Source organism: Ammospiza caudacuta, chromosome 3 (genome assembly GCF_027887145.1).
Source record: "Ammospiza caudacuta isolate bAmmCau1 chromosome 3, bAmmCau1.pri, whole genome shotgun sequence".
NCBI classification, from domain to species: Eukaryota; Metazoa; Chordata; class Aves; order Passeriformes; family Passerellidae; genus Ammospiza; species Ammospiza caudacuta.
Window position 1 is genome coordinate 34,852,002 of NC_080595.1, and position 18,451 is coordinate 34,870,452.

The 18,451-nt window shown below is 48.5% G+C and overlaps 2 protein-coding genes across 7 annotated transcripts in view; one reads left to right on the forward strand and one right to left on the reverse strand.

The window, feature by feature from the left end:
• Positions 1–6,339, reverse strand: part of TMEM63B (transmembrane protein 63B) — a 48,815-nt gene extending 42,476 nt beyond the window's left edge. For both annotated transcript variants that reach the window (XM_058800750.1, XM_058800749.1), the window contains exon 1: positions 6,189–6,339. The gene's annotated coding sequence lies outside the window, so the exon portion shown is untranslated. The remainder of the gene's footprint in view (positions 1–6,188) is intronic.
• Positions 6,340–6,420: 81 nt separating this feature from the next.
• Positions 6,421–16,710, forward strand: MRPL14 (mitochondrial ribosomal protein L14). 5 transcript variants are annotated; one of them, XM_058801954.1, is made up of 4 exons: positions 6,425–6,446; positions 9,411–9,551; positions 13,610–13,696; positions 16,067–16,710. In XM_058801954.1, the coding sequence occupies exons 3-4, from the start codon at positions 13,623–13,625 to the stop codon at positions 16,431–16,433; spliced, it is 441 nt and encodes a 146-aa protein (XP_058657937.1). In that variant the 5' UTR covers positions 6,425–6,446; positions 9,411–9,551; positions 13,610–13,622; the 3' UTR covers positions 16,434–16,710. The 5 variants fall into 5 exon arrangements, with proteins under 5 accessions (XP_058657942.1, XP_058657937.1, XP_058657941.1 ...); XM_058801955.1 differs by lacking the exon at positions 6,425–6,446 and adding an exon at positions 6,454–6,472; XM_058801959.1 differs by lacking the exon at positions 9,411–9,551 and having other exon boundaries at positions 6,421–6,446.
• Positions 16,711–18,451: the final 1,741 nt, after the last annotated feature.

Below are 18,451 nucleotides of genomic sequence, written 5' to 3' on the forward strand. Positions count from 1 at the left end.
CCTGCCTGCCTAGCTAGGGTCCCTTTATCAGATAGAAACTCTTTTGAATACAGCTTTACCAGTAGTTGAGGATCCACATGGGGCATGCTTCCCATCTCCTACTTCTTTCTCATGTGTTACAAGGCTTACACTTGGGTCACTGACACAGGCTGACTTAAGCCAAGACCTATTACATCCATCCATCGCCCCCGCTCACCTACCAGGCAGGCCATCCTCTGAGGCAGGGGCGTTGACCAACTTGATGCACTACGTTCCAGTCAAACGGATGCTGGTGATTTTGAACTGGCATATTCTCCCACCTCCCTACCAGAATAAACACTAACTGTTTATTCTACCTTATTAAGACAGGCTGGATGTAGTCCCATTCCTTTCCCCTGTATTTCAAGGGATCAAACCTTGGATGGTCCCTTCACCAGATGTTTTCTCTGGTGGCTGCTCACCATGCAAAAGTTGCCTTAGTCTGGAAGTACTGTCAGGGAAATTTCATAAGGCTTTGTCCATATGACCACATCTAATTCACCAAAACAGTCTTGTCTCCTATTCTGATTAGTCCTTGGATTTGTTTTTAAAATTAACTCATCACCCCTAATCTTCTTTGCAAGGTGAAGACAGAGCTCTTACTGTCACATTTTATTTGTTCCTCTTTTCCACGCCTGCAGGAGCTAAGTCCTTCTATCCAAGAGCTGCATCAGCTCCTTCTGCCATAGCTGGGAGTTCACACCAAGTTTCACATCCACCACAAACCCAGTTCCTTCCTCCCAGATTTATAACTTTGTGACTAATGCCAACTCAAGCTGCCTTTTCTGTGTTGTGAGTAATAGTGAGCCCTTGGGCAGCAACCGCAGCTCAGCGGACACACAACAATAATTCACTTCCAGGTCTGTGCCTCAAGCATGGAGTTAGAGCCCAGGAAAAGCAACTTGTATATGCCTGATGTCAGTTTTGCCAGCATCACCTGAGAGCCTCCAAAACTCAACAGCTTCACATAAAGGGACTGTAGGCCATAAGCACAGGGAGATGAAGGATGAATCCCTTTTAAGATTTTCCTTGGGATCCAAAGGCCCTAAATTTTTGTCTCAAGAGCACAAGTATCCTGAGGCCATCTTCAGAGACCCTCCCCAGCCCCTGTCATTGCCAGGTGCTCTCTGCCCTCCAGCAGAAATCATCAGATGTGATAATTACTTCAAGCAGAAGACAAGGCCTGCTGCCATCTGAGTTTCCTCTAAGTACAAGATCATGCCAAGATTGTCTCTGACTTTGAAGGGTTCTGAAACAAAGTCTCCTAAAGGCCATTGTTTATCTGGCAAAAGCAGGGCCAGGCCAGCACACAGTTCTCCCACCAAATGTGCTCTTGAGCAAAATTGCACTTGTAAGAATAGCACACTGCTCCTGACCCATGTCAGCAACACATCAGGAGACAGGTGGATGATTTAAGGGAGCCCCACAGAACAGTTCTTCCATGCAGGTCAACAGGAGAAAGCACAACACCTCCCCACAGGCAACAGCACATGGCATCAGAGCCAGAGGTCATATCACTGGTGGCAGCTAGCTGTCTGCAGAGTGATCCTCTGCAACAGGCCGGGAACAGAGACCTGCACAGAAACATGAGAGAGTATTGCTTGTGAAGGGGGTGTCAAAGCAAGCAACTTCTCTGCACAAAAAATTACAGGGGTAGAGGTGATGAGCACACCCAGGGAAGGGATGTGGGTAGCTCTGGGGGCATACAGTCCTTCCAGGGAGTGAGGGCAAAGAGACACACAGGAAAGGTCTGCAGCAGTCATTCTTCCACACACAGAAAGGCAGCAAGATTTTTCAGCTTGCTGCTCAGAGGTAGCATGGCTGTGGTGGCTCAGAAAAGCAATAGCAGAACACACTGAAAACAGGCAGCATGAATCCTGCCTGCGACTGCTTTTTCCTGTGCTGATGCAATGTGTTGCCTTTCTAATACACAGTTCTTTAAGAGATCCAGCCCTTTCTTTAATGCAACAGCACAAACAGCCAACAGAAATGGAAATCTTCAAAACCTTGCTTTAAGCCAGACCTGTACTACCAACAGCCAGTTTCTCTGGGGAAAAACAGCATGCATAAAAGAAGAGCTCTCTCTCTTCCCAGCACAATAACCATGTGGGCAGAGGCTGCTGGCACCAACAGTTAGACCAAAGCACATCAAGAACTGGAGACCTTGCTCAGATGTAGGGGGCTATGCCAGCAGGATGCTATTTTGCCCATATAAACTATGTAGCCACTCCAAGAGCTTGGCCTGACAAGAGCATTGGGATACAAGGAAACTGTTTCCATTCCCCAACCTGGCTTTAAGAAGGAGTGAAGGAAGGGAAGTGAAAACAGAAGAATGGCAGGCAGTCAATTTCAACATGCAAGAGCCATGGGGAGAAGGGGAGCCTTTCCAGGACTGCTTAGCAATCATGTGCAAGGAATACATAGGGAGCATGCAAACATAGTCCTGTAAAGGGCAGTGAGCACTGTGCAGAGAAGCAGAGGAAAGTATTCTCCATCTCTCAGAGCAAGCCAGCCTCAGGCTTCCTGCAGCTAATCTGTATTTGGAGCAGAGGGCAGACACCCAGCTCCATGCTGGAAGGACATGAAGTGAGAAGGCAGTGCCAACCACAGGCCTGCAGGCTCAGAGAAAAGCCATTTTATACCGCAAGGCTTTGCTCTACAAGCCTGGCAGTGACTTCATTAATCTCACCTTCTCTGCTGCAGAATGCATACATACAGATGCATTTCTTTCTCATTTCTTGATTTTTATTCTTCTTTTAACCAACTTTCTAGGCAATGCATCAGGCCAGCCCCCCAGCTCACTACCCTAGACACGCCAGAATGCTCCTGACAGATGAGGATGCAGGCAGAAAGGTGTGTTCTGAGAAGGCTGTGCTCAAGGCAGGTCCTGCACAAATCAACTTGCCCTATGGACAGGAAGGTGAGGGGTCCATGCCAGTAAGAGCCTGAGCTGTACAGGGCACAGGAAAGAGGACAAGGACTGCAGTTCTGGGCAGCAGGCACTGTCACAATGAACACAGGACAGGCCACCTCCCCCATGGTGTGGTCCTTTGGGGCTGGAGCATCAGCACCAGCAGCACACTTGCTGAGATCAAAGTGGCAGAGGGACACAGGGACCCCCACCTCTCTCCCTTCCTGGAAACCTGCATTTCAATTTCCAGCTCAGCCTGCAAACAAGCTTGAAGGTCCCCAGGTTCATTTCCAGAGCCAGGATGAAGAACAGACAGCTTTACTGAGACCAGACATAGCCAAACCCTCCTCTGACTCATTCAGTATCTCAGAGGCCATGGCCCATTCAAGGTTCTGCCATTCCCTGTTTCGCCCCCCACCAACTATCCCGAATGACCCTGAAGAGCTGGGAATCTGCCCCTTTGCTTTGAGGCTCCAAGCAGGGCCTCTGCCTCCTTGTGTGAGAGGCAGTGTGGAGAACAAGCAGCAGGCTGGCACACTGGCCATTTGCTGCAGGAGCTGCTGGATGATGGGGAGGGGGGATGTGTGTGTGCACCTGCAGGGCTCCACACTGTGGGTTACCCAGCAAGTTCTCAGTGGCAGCAGGAGGCAGGGAAGGAGCAGCCTAAGGAACTGTCACCAAGAATTGCCTGGCTTCCACCCTCTGGAAAGCAGCTGCTAGATTAAAAAAGCCTTTATGGATCTGTCATTCAAGGACACGGATACAAACTCCATTTTCCAAACATTCCCATCATCTTGTCTCATCTGTGCACCACAAAAAGCCACAGAAAAGATCCAGCCCCAGCCTCCAGCAAGCCTTATCATCCTTCCCCATCCCTACCCACGGCAGAGCTCTCAGATGCTTTGATATGCAAATCAGCCACAGGATCCATAGCCAGCGCTGTCTGGAACTAACAGCACACACGGAGTACCCTACACCCAGGGCCTCGTCCCTCCCCAAGCACCGCACGCTGCGCAGCTTCACGTCAGATGACACGGGTCCCAACTGTCTTGGGTGGGAGCGGGAGGTGCTGCCTGCAGCCCTTGGGTTTTCAGCACAGCCTCACCCTGGCCACCACGATGGAGCTGGGGCACTCAGAGCTCCAGGACAGGAAAGGAGGAGAGGAGGCAGGCTGCGCTTGCCCCTCGGTGTGGATGGGCGGGTGGCAGAGGAGCTGCCAGCAGGACGCTGTGGGTCCCCGGTGACCGGGGGCTCACACAAAGTGTCATCAGCAACAGACAGAAAACAGGGCCTGGGCACTGCCAGCTCTCAAGGTTTTGTTGAAATCTCAGGCTACCTGGGATTTTCTGGAAGTTCTAGTTCCCAGAATGAAGAGATTTTGTGAAGATTTATTTTCCATGTAAACAATATAAAAACCCCTCCAAGCAAGTTGCTAGACTTTATTACTGCAGAAAGCTGAAAAATATAACCAAGGATACTTTAAGCCCAGAAAGAAAAAATAAAATTAGACCCCCACAGAAACTAGAAGCAAAGTACACTCAGGATTTTTCTTGTCTCAACTCATGGCTTCAGAACAATTTAGGACAGTTACACTATGCTCTGGTCAAAGGGTAAGAAAATGGAGCATTGGAAAGCCTCGTGGCGATGCCTTCTTGACATGAAAACTGACACCCCCAGAAAATACAGTAGCTTCAGTTCCTTCCAAGGTTACCAAAGACAGGAACAGACAAAAATAGAGCAAACTTATTGCAACAAAACATACTTATGAGTCAAACCAGAGCCTCTTCCCAATCCCCTCAAAGGCACGTTCTTTCATGTTTATTTTGCTCTTTTGGTATCCAGGTGAAGACTGCAGAATGGACTTCTCTCCCCATAAAGATAGCGTATTCCTACTACTAAAAGGCTCAAGATGAAAAAGGCCTTCCTCGGTAGATACCAGCTAATTGCAGTCATTAGAAGTAATGCTTTGCTATTTCTGGTTGAATGGAGTCCTCCTGGAGTCAGTTAGAGCTGAGTAGTCAGCTCTGCCTCTCTCAGAAGCATTAAGAGTAATAAAAGCTATTAGGGGCTGTACAGTGTGGTTGTTTGGAGGGGAGGGCACTGGTCCCCGCCATGCACTTGCAAAGGCTCTGTCCCACACTCAGGTGGGGCATCGGCGGCACCACCCAAAAGGCGCCTGAGCCTCGCAACCCTTCGGCAGCTTTGTGACCGCCGCTAATCGGATGCTCCAGCCCCACAGCCCATGGCCTTCCGTGTGTGCTTCCTCCAGAGAATGACACTATGGAGCAAGGCACTTTCACAGTAACAGACAAATCCAGGAGAGAAGGGACTCCTCTAGGATATACACAACTAAATTAGTCACCCTGAGCACACACTGATAAATAAGCTTTTTGTTTCTAACTTCTACTATCGAGATGAGCAAGGGAGGGAGGTGCCCAGAACCTCAAACTGCCAAAACACCTGCTCTCCATCTAGCTGAGAGCTACCAAACCTGCTAAGAACACCGGTGTAACTGCAGCCACATTGCAGATTTTTGGCGTGATGCCCCCTCCAGTAGGTAGCAACATAAAGGGTGCACTCTACAGCAGGAGGAAAAAAACATGGCTTACTGATGTGGAGCGGTTGGCGACCGAGACAAGAGCAAAAAGGGACTGCTTGGCTATCTGGCCATGGACATGAGCTCTATCCGACAGCCTTTGTCGAGTATTCCAGGGGAGGATAAGCAGGGCAGGATCAGAAAACTCCGCGCTACTCCCACCACCCTCGGAACATCCCTCCTGCCGCCCTGCTGCTCTGCTTCACGGCGGTGCCTGCAGGAGCGACGCACAAAGGGCCGACCGCAGAAGAACCGGGCGCGCCGCGGGCGGGGGTCCGGCGACCCCCGAGATGCACAAACCCGGTTACCCAACAGCAGCCGAGGCGAGGGACGGCAAAGGACAGGCGCCCGGGGGACAGCAGGAAAGCCCGGGCGGCCTTGGGGCGGCGGGCGGCCCACGCCGCTGCACGGGCACCGCGCCCCCCGCCCCGCTCCGCCCCAAGATGGCAGCGGCGCCCCCGGCCCGGCCCGGCCCGGCCGCCTCCACCGCGGGCTCGGCGCAACGGCCGCGCGCCCGGCCCGGTCCGGTCCGGCCCGCCCTCAGCACGGCGCCACCGCGGACCCCCCCCATCCCCCCGGCAAAAACCCTCCGGGCCTAGAGGAGCCGCGGCCACCGCGCCCCGCAGTGCCCCAGCTCCCACCCGCTTACCGCCGGCCCCTTACCCCGTGTCAAGCGCGGACGGGCTCTCCCCGGGCCGTGCCGGGCCGGGCGCTGCGGTACCGCGCTGCTCTCCGCCGCCCTCGGCAGCGAGCGACGACCGCTGGGCTCGGCCGAGTTCGGCTCGGTTCGGCTGGGTTCGGCTGCGCTCGGCGAGGGGGCGGGGCCCCGGCAGTGGGCGGGGCGCGCAGCCGCCGGCTCCGCACAGCGGCGGGGGGGCGGGGCCGCGGCGCCGCGCGTGCGCACGGGGGCTGCGCTGGGCGGTAGGGCGCGCGCGCTCCACGCGGGGGTGCGCGGCGGGGCCTGGGGCGCGAGCGGCGGAACGGGGACGGGGACGGGGACGGGACGGGGACGGGACGGGACGGGACGGGACGGGACGGACGCTGGGAGTGCTGCGCAGGGTAGCCTAGATCGGTACCGCAGTGCCCAGCAGGGCCGGTAGCCGGCCTTGCCCCGCCGCTGGACCGGCCTGCTCGTGGCACGCTGGCTTTTTCCTGGGGACGGCGCCGGCCCCTCACACGGCCCTGTGGCCGAGCGGCTCAGAGCGGCTCGGTCCCTCTCAGCGCTGGGGCTGTGCCGCTGCCGTGCTCAACTGTGGGCCCCGGGGGCAGTCGGGCCCTCCCGGCCACTGGCTCCCGGCCCTGCCGCCCATGCCCTGGAAGGAGCCGCTTGCAGGTGCCCCTGGTGCTCTGTGCCCAGGGCTGGGGAGGTGTGAGCCCTGAGCATGAGCTGCTGCTCTGCAGGGACGGAGACACGCTGTCCCCGAAGATGCGCGGCGCGAGTCCGAGTGTCACGCAGCGCGACACAGGGTGGCGACATCCCGCTAAATCAGCTGGGAACTGGAGCCTTTGTGTCGCTTGCACACTGTGCTCCCACTGGAGTAGCATGGGAGAGAGGGAAAACACTCTTCCGAAGTTCCTGCATGTTCAGAGAGTTTCTCTGCTCAGAATTCGCGTGGGGCTGCGATGCTGGGGTTAGGCTTTTGTGGGTGTGAGTAGTCATGCAGCAAAGTTAGACCAAAATTCCTGTGTCCTGACCAGCGTGGCATTTACTCGCGTGTGTCATGGGGACTCGGGAAGTGTGGGCACTCGTCTGTGCTTTCCTGGTTATTCTCCAGAAAGCTCTTTCGGAGGTCCAGTGAGTAAGGGGAGGCAATTGGGGGAAAAGGCTGTATGACATATTTCTTAAAAGTATGAATAACTTAATCTTTGTAGTAAAAACAGGTAGGCAAGCCAGCCTTTTTAACAGCAGGACACAGATGCTCATCTGAGCTCTGTAGGCTTCTCTGGTTCCAGAGCTCTCCAGGCTTGCCTGAGAGGGTCTTCTTTGGACAGAGAGAGACTGAGTTAAGGGAAGTTTCTGAGCAAGAGATGAGGCTTATGCCACCAAAGCTACAGGTAGCTCTGTACTACCTTGTGATGCAAGCATGCCTTTGTCTCCAGGTCATGCTTCTCTTCAGCCTGAATTCCAACAGCATTAGGCATCCTTTTCTGGTACAGCTTTATCAGGAAGACCTAGAGCCACTATCATTTTTTGTTCTGCCAACAGCTAGTCTAGGTCAGTTGTTCCTGATGTTTTTTCACGGTCGAGACACAGCTACACATCTTCTCTTCCTTCTTGTGTGTGTTGTCCTTGCCACAGCTCCCCCCAGCATGGTTACTGCTGTCTGGGTTGTGATTCCCATTACTGGTTGAGGGCTGGCCACCTGGGTCAGGGCTGGGAACCAAATCTGGCCATGTGGCTTTCCACATTATCCTGCTTTTGGGACCTCAGTACTTCTAAAACCGGTAAAGAGACCTTTGAGAGGTGATAGCAGTGTAAAATTGCAATGGTGTGGGCAGTTCTCTGAATTCACATGTGATTCCCAAAAGGCACAGGCAGGGGAAAGACCTGTCTTGGCTTCACCTCAAACCCCACAGGGAATTTCTGGGGCTAGTCCAGTACCTGCCCTACTGCTCATTTCTGTTGACTTCGCACAGATAGTTGTCCTCTCTGTAGCTTTATTTTCTGCTGGTGCACTGAGAATAACCCCTCCCTATTTTAGTACAATGCTGTGAATATAAATATATGGGATGATTTTAGGTGTTCTGATATTAGGACAATAAGTACCATAAGTACTTTGGAGTTGTGACTTCTGGATACTTAAAATGTCAAAAGTAAGTTTTATTTTATGCAGCTGTTTTGTTATCTGCCATTCCTGATCATGGTCTAGAAAAATGAGCTTAGTGTGTTTTGCTTCAAAATTGTAACAGATATACCTGTAATGAGTTTCTGTTGGTAGCTTGGATCAGTAAATATCCTGTTTAATAGCTAATCCTACTCATAAACTGATTTTAAAAAGACTTAATTCCTCTGTGTGAATCCTGGTCTTTTTGTCATTAATATAAAACCAATTATGACTTGGTAATGAATATCTTGTGTATTTTTAACACACACAGCCCTTAATCACATTGTTTCCTTTAGGAGGAGAGCTGTGAATAGATTGAGTCCCCCAGTTCACAGTTGGCTCCTGCAGCTCACTGTGGCAGACAGTCTATAAATAGACCTGCAGTGGCAGAGTAGGGGTTTAGGCATTTGCGTTGCATGTGCTGCCTTGAGTTTATTTCCTGTGTTTTAATGCTGGATGACAGATGCAGTTCAAATCTTTATTCTGCCTGGAGCGTGTCTGTTTTGATCTTTTAAAAGAATAAAGGTGATGTTGGTCCCCACTGTTTGACTGTGCAGATCAGGTCACTGCTATAAAAGTGAGAATATTTTTATCTGGTTTCTTTGGCTTTGACAGCAGTCTCTGGGTAGTTGGCCTTAGGATTTGCTTTGCAACATCCATTGGTTTTCCATGGAGCCTGTCTGTGTGGATGAGTTGCCAACAGAAGGAAGGAAAAGCTGAATGATTATACAATTAGAGATCTTGGGAATATAGGGAGGAGGGGTTAGTTCCAAAACTTAAAAAGGAAAGTACTCCTGGATTGCCAGGTAACAGCACTCTTTAGAATTACGTTTACTCTAGGATGCAGGCAGGGTAAGAATGGTGCCTGGACTGTTTTTTAGGGTGTACACCACTGATAAGACCTTAGTCTCAGCGCTGTTGCACTGGCTTCTGGAGTGTTCAGATGCAGACCTTTTCAGTGCTCCCATGGCTGTATTAGCAGAGCAGATTCATGCAGACCATTCTTGTGAAGCGCACCAACGTTTTTGCTGAAATAACAAGAGATTCTTTTCTTGTCCAGGTCTCCTGGTGTTTCTTTGGAGATACTGTCACCACATAAGGCTGGGTTGCCAGTGGGAGAAGTCCCAGTCTTGTGTTGCTCCACATTGCCTTGCAGCAGGGTTCAGTGCCTTCAGGCTGAGCTAGCTGAAAACTGATTTACGTAAGTGTTAAAGCCAGGTTAAGGGAGGTGATGGAAGTGTGTGTTGGAGGGACACAGGGCTTCCTTTCTTGGTGCTGTGTGCCCTGATGTTCATTTAAAGTGAGTATGTAATCCTCTCTTCCTTGTCTGGCACATGTCCTTGCTCTGTTTCAGTTCCCTGAGGTGGTCTACTCATGCTGTACATGTATCTTTTGTGTTTTCTGATTTTATTAGCTGGGATGAAACTTTCCAAATTTCTCCATTCAAAAGATTTCAGCAATCAAGGTTTCAGCAAATACAAGTTAGTTCTTTAATATCAAAGAAAACCACTGAAGGTGATAGCTAGAGCACATGAAAATGGTGCAGTGGATAAATAACTTCCATATGTTTATAACTGGTGAAGAGTTTCTTTGTTGAGCAGTGCTGGAATTCTGTGTGTCTTTTGCATTGATTGGGGTAGGGCTGAAGGGTCCTTGAGAAGAGTATTTGCAGCAGCAGGTTACTGCATGCTCAAAAGTAATTCAGTGAAGTAGAAATAGGGTCATTTTAGTGAATATTTGATTAACAAATTCCTCGCCTTTTTCTGAATGTTACTTTGAGCTCTTGTCTGAGGTCTGTGATAACTTTTAACAGACATGTGGAGAGGGGCAAAGTGTCTCTATGACTGTGATTTTCATGAGATAGAGCCACTACTAGAAATTAGGGGCAGCAGGACAGAAACAGTGAGAGATTCCTCTGCATGATTCTTTATTGCCGCTTTGGAGCAGCTATGAGTGGTCAGTGTTATGCCAATAGTTGCCTTCGAGGCTTCTCATTTTAGGATAGTGTCTATTTAAATACTGCTCCTGCCTAGCTTGGAAAACTTGGAAATTAATCCTGCTTGAGCAGGAGATTGGACTAGATGACCTCCAAAACCCTTTTTGAAGATAAATCCTTGGTCAGGGGTGTATTAGTGACTAAGTACTAAGCAAGTGGTGGTGTTCTGTCTGTCCAGGTTATTTTGCACTGCGCTCCTGCCTGTATCAGTTGGGTAGTACCAATGGCAGACTTCTGGGAATTCCTACAAATTTTGCTGTGCTTGAAGGGTATGGGGTTACTCTTCCCATACACCTGGGAGCACTGAAACCTGGTGATCTGCGAAGAAGATCACCTTCAGAAGCAAACTTGGATCATATACATTCCCTGTGCCTAAGTGCAGCTTCCTCTGAGCCTTTTTAAGGCGTCCTGGTGTGAGGCAATGTGTGCTGGGAAGGAGAAAAGTGCTGGGGACACTGGGGCTGATGGCTGTCATCGATTTATAGCAGCTCTTCAATTGTGGCACCAGCTTGGGAGTGTTCATGGGGCAGCACCAAGTGTGCCAGAGTGAACGGGTTCTGTGCCTTTCAAAGCTTAATTGTTTAGTAATTAGCAGCTCCATAGGGGAAACTGAGGGCAGGAGAGATGAAGTTCACAGCCACAGAGGGATCAAATTGGGACTGGATCTGGTTGAGGAGTACCTGGAGTCAGACCAGGACTACTGGCTGTTCCTTTCTAGAAAGGAAGCTGGCATGTTACAATAGCTGAAGTTGTGATTCACTCTTCAAGTGTGTGAACACACTTGTACCCTTGAATGCCGTTCTTCATGCCATGGATGCATTCTTCTTTTCCCTCCACCCTGAACCCTCCTGCTAATTGGAAGCATCCCCCCTGTTTACTCAGTTGCTAACAGGATGCTTCATACCAAATAATCAATCATAAGAAATTTCTTAGCTTGTGACACATCTTAATGTACTGAGGAATGATTCTTAGCTGAGAAGGGGATACTGAGTCATCTGAAGAAATAAACAGTCCTTGGACACTTAATGCTGTTGATGCTTCCGCTGGTAGTTTTGTAACTTCAAACCTTCACTGCTGCCACGGGGTAGAAACAAACAGTGACTTGTCCCAGGAGTGATGAGTGACTTCAGAGTTTATGCAACACTTCAGCACATTGTAGATGTACTTTAAGCACATCTGGCTATGCTGGTCCTGGTGCTGCTGTCCCTTTGACAGCAGGCAGAGCCTGCAGCTGTGCTTGCCTTGTCATGAGCTCACAGACCTCTCTTATTGGTCTTATGTAGTGATGAGGATGAGCAGACACGCCTTCACTAGCCACCAAGGCTACCATGCCTGCTAGGAAATAGAGATGGGGTGACAATGCTCTCTGAATTCCCCAAAAAGTGTCCATGAAAGACAACAGAGAGGCCAACTTGCTGCTGCTTTTTTGGGTTTTGTAGAGGCATCCAAAGGCTCATTATGATTCTTTCACATGGGGAGACAGCACACTCACATGCAGAAGAGGATACAAGCAGATAGTGGGCTTAAAGCAAGTCAGCATAGTTGAACTTGCTTAGAAATCTGAGCAGCAGCAAGGCCAGGTATTGGACCTTGATTGCCAGGAGCACTGTAAATGCAGCAGGGCCTTGCTGTCATTAGGCATTAGGATCACACAGGTAAGGACATGTGGCATAAACACAGCCTTTTTGGAGTCACATTTCAGAGAGGAGACTGTGGGAAAGCCCTCAACTCATTTGATGATCATCTACCCCGCAGAAAAGCGGCTTTTTTTTTTTTTTTTTAAGTAAATAAATGTAAGCTTTGGCTGTTGCTGTTCTTTTCCAAACCTGCCTGTTTGACAGAGTTGGTTTGGCACCTGTGCTTTGCTCAGGTAGCACCACTCAAAACTGCTGTGGTGCACATGTCCTGTGCTTTTCGTCGTGCTCTCAGGTAACACTTGCTTTGTAGAACAGCTACAAACCCTAAAACTTACACACATCCCCAGGTAAGCAAACACATTGGAGAAAAAAGCAATAAAAGAGGGAGTTAAGATTTAGGCTGGACTTGGTTGTATTAAGAGCTGTGGCATTGTCTATTTGAAGGTTCTGTGGGTATTTTTTTTCCCCTAGAGAAGTTAACTCAGCTTTATTTTAAAAATGAAGGTTAAAAAAATGGCTTTACAGTGTATTACTATAGTTTGGTCCAAAACTCATCAGAACTGTCAGAGAGAGCTGAGGTCAATGGATTTTTAGTGTTTGCTTTTGAAAGGAGAGAAGCAGAGCACGTGTTGGTTACACTGCCAAGGTCACAGCAAGCTGTGTCACATGCTGGTAGTTGCAGTCAGGTGGAAAGTCTTAGCTGTACCTGAGCTGGCCTGAAAGAGGCCTGGCTCTAGGTCTGTGTTGTTTCCTTCCTTCCTTCCCTTGGATCTGCCGGCATAACCACCTGGGTCATGGCTCCCTAATGATGTTTGGGAAAGTGATCTGGGTTCAGATAAGCCTTTGTGTCTGCGTAGCAAGCTGGTCCCAGTCAGTCTGACAGAATGGGGTTAGGGATCCGCCACAGACGTAGGCACGGAGGAGGGTGTGGCTCTCAGTGAGGTTACCCTTGTAACCCAGCGCTGCTGCACTCAGGGTGGTGTGCAGTGTACAGCAGCTGGAGTGAGCACTGCAATGGTACAGGGAGCTCTTCTCTGGGCAGCCCGAACAGGGCAAGACTGGCAGCAGCATGACTGTGTCTTGTAACAGGCTGCTTAACACCTTTGTATGCCAAGAGAGAGTGTGCCCTCACCAATGGAGCTCTGACTTGTTTCTTGCCTGGCAAATTGCTTGCTGAAGCTGTGATGCCAGTCTGTAGGTTGTTTGGCCTTTTGCTTGGTTTTGTAGGTAACCTTGGTAGCTTTTACAAGTAACCATGGTGGCTTTTTCTGGGCATTGCAGCCTCTAAACCAGTTCACATCTGAAATTCTCAAACCTGCTTCTTGTTAGGTGATTCACAGTGCACGCAGAAGGGCCCTTACCTCCGTGTCTAGGAAACTGCAATGCAGTGATACTGAATCCAGCTTTGTAGTATATGTGTATGAATTACATTGTCTCGGGAATTCAGGCAGGGGTTGTAGATCTGCTTGTGGTGTGGTGCAGCTGCTGCTACCACTCTGTGTGTCCTGTGGATTGCAGCATCTAAATAGCTGCTGAGGCCCTAGTTTGTGATTCATGTAAAGGAAAAAAAGCAAACCAAATTCTGTCAATTTTCCAGAGTTAATAATTCTTTTGTTTCTTCTGCAGGGTTGGCTACCAAATGGCTCTCTTGAATAGACGAGTTGGTTTATCCTTAACCCATCTAAGCAGTGCTGTGATCCAACGACAGTTCAGGTAACTTTCAGATTTTGCTTTTGTTTTCTTCAGAATGTTTAATGGTTGAAAGAGATGCTGTTAAGTTGATCAAGAATAAGATACAGCATTTGTATTTCAAAAGGGTAATAATTTTTTTTTTTAAATCTTACACTTGTCCTTTCATAGGTTGAAAAGTGAGCTCAGGCACTCCATTTGCAGGTTCCTAGCATTCTGCATTTTCATATGTGTGTAAGGAGGCTTTTAGGCCTTTGACAGCCATTCATGGGCCTGCAAGTAGAAGTTGAAAGTGTCTGTGTTTCTCATGCAAGTGCAAAAAAAACCAACAACAAGCCCCTGCTGATGCAGAGCCAATTACAATGCTCAAAATTATTCAACAGTTTATTATTTATTTAGAATAAAAATAATCTGAAAAATTACTTTCTCATATTTTAACAGTGTCTATTTTGTTATTTTTCTTTTGTTTCTTGCTCCGGGCTCTAGGCATTTTAAGTTTTAAATTTATGTACTTCATATTTTACAATGCTTTGCACAAATCTTACAGTTTAATCCCACAGTACACTCTGCCAATTTGGGGAATCTCTAACTCTTTGAAAGGTCAGGGCTTCAGTTTAAAGGAGAGAATAGTCATTCCCACGATTGTGGTCTAGAGGGCGGATTAGGATATGGGCTAGGTTGTGTGATACACAGCCTGGGAGCTATCTCAAGGAGGTATCCAGGTGTTTCTGGCTTTCTCTTTAAGTGGGCTGCATGAGAGCACTGGCCAGCATACATTTAAAGCATGTATAAGTGACAATGACAGGGAGGTGAAGTCCAGTCCATAAAGGTGAACAGGACTTTAGAAAACTTAATGGGGAGACCTTTTCTTTGTGGGGTATTCCTCCAAAACTGTGGCAGAAATCAAGAAAAAAGGGAAAGAAAAAGTTCTCCCAGTGCAATTATTCTTGTCTAGTGGTTCCTGGACAATCACATCCATATGTCTTTGCTACTGCTGTGTTGTACACTTGGTCCCACCAAAGTTTTCCCTGCTCCTTCTTCTGACAGCACTTCTCTTTTTCCAGCCTCCTGCCTTCTGCTTTCCCTGTTGTACAGCCACAGATGGTGGGCAGAGGAGAGAGAGTGTGGTGTACCACAGTCCCTGCCAGAGGATGTGATGGAACTAGATGGGATGGCATGGCTGGTTGCAGAGATTAGTGACTTCTGAGAGAGAGAGGAAAGCTAAACTAGGCCTCTGCTGTGGGAAACAGATCTTGAAAGGCAGAGCTTGACCTCTGGAGCAGTTGGACTTGTGCAGATTGACTCCACCGTCCTTCTTCACTGTGTGTAAAAATTCCTGCTTCAGCTGATGTCCATCCACACCACATTTGGTGTGCGTGCTCTTCTTTTAGGTAGCTTTGCAAATACAGGCCTTTCCTCTTCAAGAAGGGATGATGGTCCCTATTTACATTGCACACTTCTGAAAAACGAGATGAATGGTTAGGTTGCTTCCATATGCTGTCACTGAGTAGTTCGGCTGGCAGCAGGTTGGCATTCCTGCTGCTCTGGCCAGCATGTTTCCAGTACCTCATTGCAAAGCAGTTGTCTAGCAGCAGAGAGGATCTTCCTTCTTTTCCAATGGTCTGTGTTTGGGTGTCATTTGAAGACAAGCAACGAATCCCTTGAGTTTGAGTTCACTGAATAAAAGAATAATGGTTTCTATAAGGTAGTATGTTCCTGCTGTTCCCAAGAATATTCAGAGTAGGACCTAATAACTAGTATTGTGCAGTTTGTTGTTTCTTACTTCCACAAAGCAAGCATACAGAAGAGACTGTCTTTCTGGATTCCTTCTACTTGGGGATGGTGGTGATCTCTTAGATTCTAGTTTGGAACAGCTTAGGACAGCCACAGCAGGACCTCAGATGTCTTACTGAGAACAAAATAAACTGTGAGACTCACAGACTTTGGTGAAAGGAAGGTGGATCATAAAAGTTCTTAGTGCTGGGTACTGTGTGCAAGATTGAAGGAGCCTGACTTGAGTCTTAGCTTCCTGCAGGCTTTTTGAAACAGAAGTGAGCACATTTTTGTAGCTTGTAGATTAATGCTGCATCATCATCTGCAGTTGCTAAAAAGCCCATGGTATGCAAGCCACTCTTCGTGCCATCTTTAGTTGTGTTTTGGAGTAGAAAGGTCATTTTGTATTTGACATTTAGTAAAGAGTGTGCAAAGCCCCAAGTAGCATCTGGCTTTCAAAGAGCACATTGAATGCAGTCAGTGTATCACCCATATGGTATCTATTCGTTGTTGGTGCCTTTTGAGTGGTTTGTGTAATGACAAGATTCTGTTCTGGGTTTGCCTTTGCTCCCCACGGATTATTGAGGAGATGTGTCTGTCATTCTCTCCTGTCTTTGGTAGCATCACCGGAGCGTGCCGAGCAATACAGAAACTCACCCGCGTGCGAGTGGTGGACAACAGCGCCTTGGGGAACACGCCCTACCACCGGCCACCAAAATGTATCCACGTGTATAACAAGACTGGAGTTGGCAAAGTTGGAGATAAGATCCTTCTGGCTATCAAAGGAGAAAAGAAGAAGGCTTTAATTGTAGGGCACAAGATGCCAGGCCCCACCATGACGCCTAGATTTGATTCCAACAATGTGGTACTCATAGAAGATAATGGGAACCCAATAGGCACTAGAATAAGAACACCAATACCCTATACACTGAGAAGAAGAGAAGGCGAGTTCTCCAAAGTATTGGCCATTGCCCGCAACTTTGTATGAATGCTGAGAGGTCTTCAGCAACCCTTCTATATCTTTTCATGCAGTAGCTGTTCCTTGGTCCTTTTCCAGAAGCCGGTGAAAGATGAAAAAGCTGATGTTCATCAAGAATATCTCCTCCCTTTTAAGAATTTCAAGCAACTAATTTAAATATTGAAATATTTTCTTTTTCTCCAAAAGAAGGTTGATTTATTTCACAGAACACCTGCAGTATGTTTGGGAAACAGTCCTTCACCCTTATTCCTCCTTTGGTGTTAATCTGGTCTGTTATCATTAAAATGAGACTGTGAAAATCCTTGTGCCGTATTGATTATGTTCTCTTTTCCCTATTTCTGCCTTTCCCAGTTCCCCAGGAATAAGACTCAGTCCCTGGCCCAGTGATACTGGAGGTCTACAAAACGGATTCACAAGTAGTAGAGTAAGAGAGATACATAATGAATTATGGGTGCTTTGGGCACATTAAATAAAAGGACTGGTTTCTCTCTTTGCCTAAGATAAATATTTAGGAACAATTAGAATGAGGGCACGGTGGCCTGCAACACCCTTCAGTGGTGTGTGCTTGAACAGGGCATACCAGAGACTGGGAAGCACAAGTAGGTAGGAAAGGGAGCTGAAGAGGGAGCCAGAGGGTGAGCTGAGATGCAGCCTGTGTTCTCCACCTGACCGACCCCTGAAAACTGTGTTCTCAGATAAATGCAAGGGCTGGGTTCAGATTGAAAGGACCACAGAAAGAAGCTTCCTTTTGGACCGCTTTTTGGGACAACTGTCAGACATCATCTGAGGTGGGCTATTGGTGAGGTTGGCTGTTGTCCAGTTTCCTAAGCTTAGGCACAGCAATGGGCAAATGCTACTCTGTTGCTTTCAGGACTGGTTGGGATCCAGGAGCCAAAGAGCTGCTGTTCTATGGAGCTGAGCAGAGAAACTTGGTGCTGGTGACTGGTGAAGGGACATCAGTGCAGAGAACTCGTAGACATAGCAGTGCTGGGGAAGAGGGTGCAGGGGGCACAGTCAGCAGCAGTTAGGCCTGTTCCTCAGAGGTCGGGTGGCAGTGGTGGCTGGCTGCTCCTTGCCCTTCTGCCTCCTCTTCCTCTTATGCTGGGAAAGCTCCTTGCTTTGGCTCTGCATTGCCTCAGTGTGAAGGTCTAAAGAATGCAGTGCTGAGCTATCGCACACTCCAGTTACTCCTTGCAGATGTATCTGCCCCATGGTCCTCACTGTGAAATCCACATTGTCCCTGGAAAAAGTGAGCCCTGGACCCCCTCCAACTCCATTACTCCAGGTATCACAGAAAAGATTACACTATAGGTTTAATTTCAATATTAACCTTTAAGTAATGGCACTGTCCCATTAAGTAAAATTTCCCTGTGAACTCAGTTCTGTGGGAAAGCAGAATCATGCTGCTGGCAGCATGTTCCTTGTTTGCTGTTGTCTGGGGGCTGGGGAATGTTGGGTTTGATGGTCCAAGTCCTCTGTGCCCCATGGGCATTGCCTTTAAGCCCTGGGCTTGCGTCCTCCGTAGGTGTGTGCCCAATGGCACAGGAGCAGAGCAGATGCTCGCCTGGTTGAAGTCGGTGTTTCCAGTCAATCTGAGTGCAGTCAACTTCCAGGAGGAACTCTGTGTGCTCAGAGATGTTTATGCTGTTTCTCTAAGTGGGACAGTGAACAAACTCTGCGTGGCAGTCACAGTGAAAAGTGTGACTGGCCTCCCTCCCTTGGGTGGGTTTTGCTTCAGGGTCACAAGGACATGGCACAGCCTGATGTCTCAGACATTGTCCATTGCCCTTATTTTTCATGGTTAGATTTGTTTCTGGATCATATTTGGAGTAGAAAAAGGATATATGCTTTTATGCAATTTTAGGGTAAGTGTTTATGCCACTCAATTGCTCTAAGGTCTTGCTTTAGAAAGCCTTCTGCAACTTTTGAAACTCCTCCAACCCTGATAAACACTAAACAAATACTTCTATAATTTTTTAATAAATCATAAGCAAGTTGACAGGTCTGTCCCGGCCTTCCTGCAGGCA

Excerpts from the sequence above, each read along its gene's own strand:
- MRPL14 (XM_058801959.1), top strand. The coding sequence starts at position 13,623 with ATGGCTCTCTTGAATAGACGAGTTGGTTTATCCTTAACCCATCTAAGC. Across the intron at positions 13,697-16,066 it reads GTGATCCAACGACAGTTCAG|CATCACCGGAGCGTGCCGAG; the intron begins GTAACTTTCAGA and ends TGTCTTTGGTAG.